The sequence below is a fragment of the Centruroides sculpturatus genome, unplaced genomic scaffold (assembly GCF_000671375.1).
Source record: "Centruroides sculpturatus isolate CEXI.00-Female unplaced genomic scaffold, Cexi_2.0 scaffold5271, whole genome shotgun sequence".
NCBI classification, from domain to species: Eukaryota; Metazoa; Arthropoda; class Arachnida; order Scorpiones; family Buthidae; genus Centruroides; species Centruroides sculpturatus.
In genome coordinates this window covers 2,499-4,634 of record NW_019389924.1, presented here as the reverse complement: position 1 = coordinate 4,634, position 2,136 = coordinate 2,499, and the positions used below count along the sequence as shown (strand labels likewise).

At 30.4% G+C, this 2,136-nt stretch overlaps 1 protein-coding gene across 1 annotated transcript in view; it reads left to right on the top strand.

The window, feature by feature from the left end:
• The first annotated feature begins 739 nt into the window (after positions 1–739).
• LOC111617381 overlaps positions 740–2,136 on the top strand; it is a 3,744-nt gene continuing 2,347 nt past the window's right edge. The window contains exon 1 of the mRNA XM_023358679.1: positions 740–1,169. Coding sequence (XP_023214447.1) covers positions 1,051–1,169 — 119 coding nt within the window. The 5' untranslated portion in view covers positions 740–1,050. The remainder of the gene's footprint in view (positions 1,170–2,136) is intronic.

Genomic DNA, 2,136 nt, shown 5'->3' with positions numbered 1-2,136 from the left:
TATACTAAAGTGTTCAACCATTATTGGAAGAACCTTTGAAAGGAAAAAAAGAAATGCTTTTCAAACTGCACTTTTAAAGGAGGCAACCTAATGATTTAAAGAGCTTTTAGCTTTTTTTAGGATGCTTTCATTCATCCTTCTGCTGAGTAATCTTGTTTGGGCTGCAATTTGAAAAAATTCTAGACCTATAAATTTTCACTATTTTCCGTCTGTTTGTCTGCTGTATGATTTTCCTTAATCTCGAGAATGGTGTTAGGTAGATAAAAGTCGGGACCAGATATGGAAAGCTTAGGGTCAGGAGACACTGATTAACTATATACAAACTTCCACTTTGGGCCAGAAGTCACATTATTTTGATTCAAATATTTTCTCTTGAAAAGAGTTAAATACAGGACTAACAGGATTTCGTTGTTAACAGGAAAAGTATGCTAAACAACAGTAAGTAGACACAAAACTTATATGTCTAGCCTGCAAATTTAATAAATTTTAATCTCTGTTACTATTGCTTAGAAAAGGAAAGAACTTAAAAGTGCATTTGTAAAAATAATGAGAAAAAGTTTCCTTTGGACTCAACATAGATCATGTGTTGGAATTAATGAAAAATTTAGTGTCCTTGCACAAATATGGATTGATGCAATTGTGATTAGTTTAGTTGTAATGCCAGAGCTTGAAGTATCAGATTAATGTTTTCTGATTTCTGTAAAATACATATTTTTGTTTTTTCAATATTATCGCCGTCCAATAACTTGAAAGAGATTAAACTCTATACTTCGTATCAATATTCTTTGATCAAAAGGCAAGATTTACAAAAAAATAATAATAAAATTAATTAGTTGTCGGATAAATGATGACTAAAACAGTTCATATATTATTGAGCAAATTTTTGTATAAAAATATTGATCCCTGGTTTTGTTTAAAAATCAAAATTTTTTTTACCTAATGCCATAGTAAACGGAAAATTTGCATATCTTAAATTTTCTGTAGGCAAGGAAGAAAGCTGCTACTCCTGAAGATCTTTTATTTGCTGGCAGAACTCAAAGCAAATCATTAATGTCGCCTAGTCCTGTAATAACTACTCCAATAGAAGAAAAATCTATGATTGAATTTCATACTCCTATTAGACAGACAATAGAAGGACCTAGAGTCAAAAGTTTGTCCAGTTCTTTAAAGTAAGATTTTTTTTTATTATTATTTCAAAATAAAATTTTATTTTTAAATATATTTACTATTTTTAACCCATTCTAATATTTCTAAATCCCACATATACTGTATATATATTATGTAATTCAAATGAACAATATAATGAATTTAGGTTTTAGATGTCATAATTCACTATTGCTTGAAATAATTATTTTACATTAAGCAATAGAATATAACTTTTCAGAACAAATTACTCTAAATAAGATTATTTCTCTTTTTCGTATAAAAAATTTATCGGAAGATATTGATAATGATTTTAAATAAAAGTATTATTTTTTAATAAATTGTTGCTTATGATTATTTACGTTTGGTTTCATTGCTTTTGAGTTTATTTAACTCTGTTACTGTGAAAGACCGAAATTAGAGAATGTCGATATTCTCCGGTGAATGTCGACACATACAAAATACGTCAGTGAAAGACCGAGTATTTGGTTATATTATTATACATTCGAACAATCGGCGGTGTATGTCGACAAGCACAGATAAGCTTCGGTGGAGGTCGAAGAAATTGTTAATACTTTTGAAGAAAATTTGAGCAGTGGCCGTAACGAATACCATATTCCAAAGGAAAATATTGAAGAGGAGCTGCAACCCACCACATCTTCATATCAAGCCCTGACTGAACAACACGAAGTTATGTCTATAAAAAGAGCAGCCGCAAAAGAGAATCTTCTACTGCAAGCAATGAAAATGTTACGAACCTCAAAAAGAAAATTTCCTTCTGCTTAAATTGGTGATACCGTACGAATACAAGTCCCCGATGTCGACCATGGCAGTATAGATAGCCGAAATGTGTTGGCGGAATAGAAGACTCAGACTTTTATAAATTAGCAAAGAAAAATGGTACCCTCAAGCAGCTTTATACTCATAATCATTTCGTAATTTGTAAAGAAAAGTTACTTTCCATAGATGAGATTTCTTCTCAAGAAATATCGC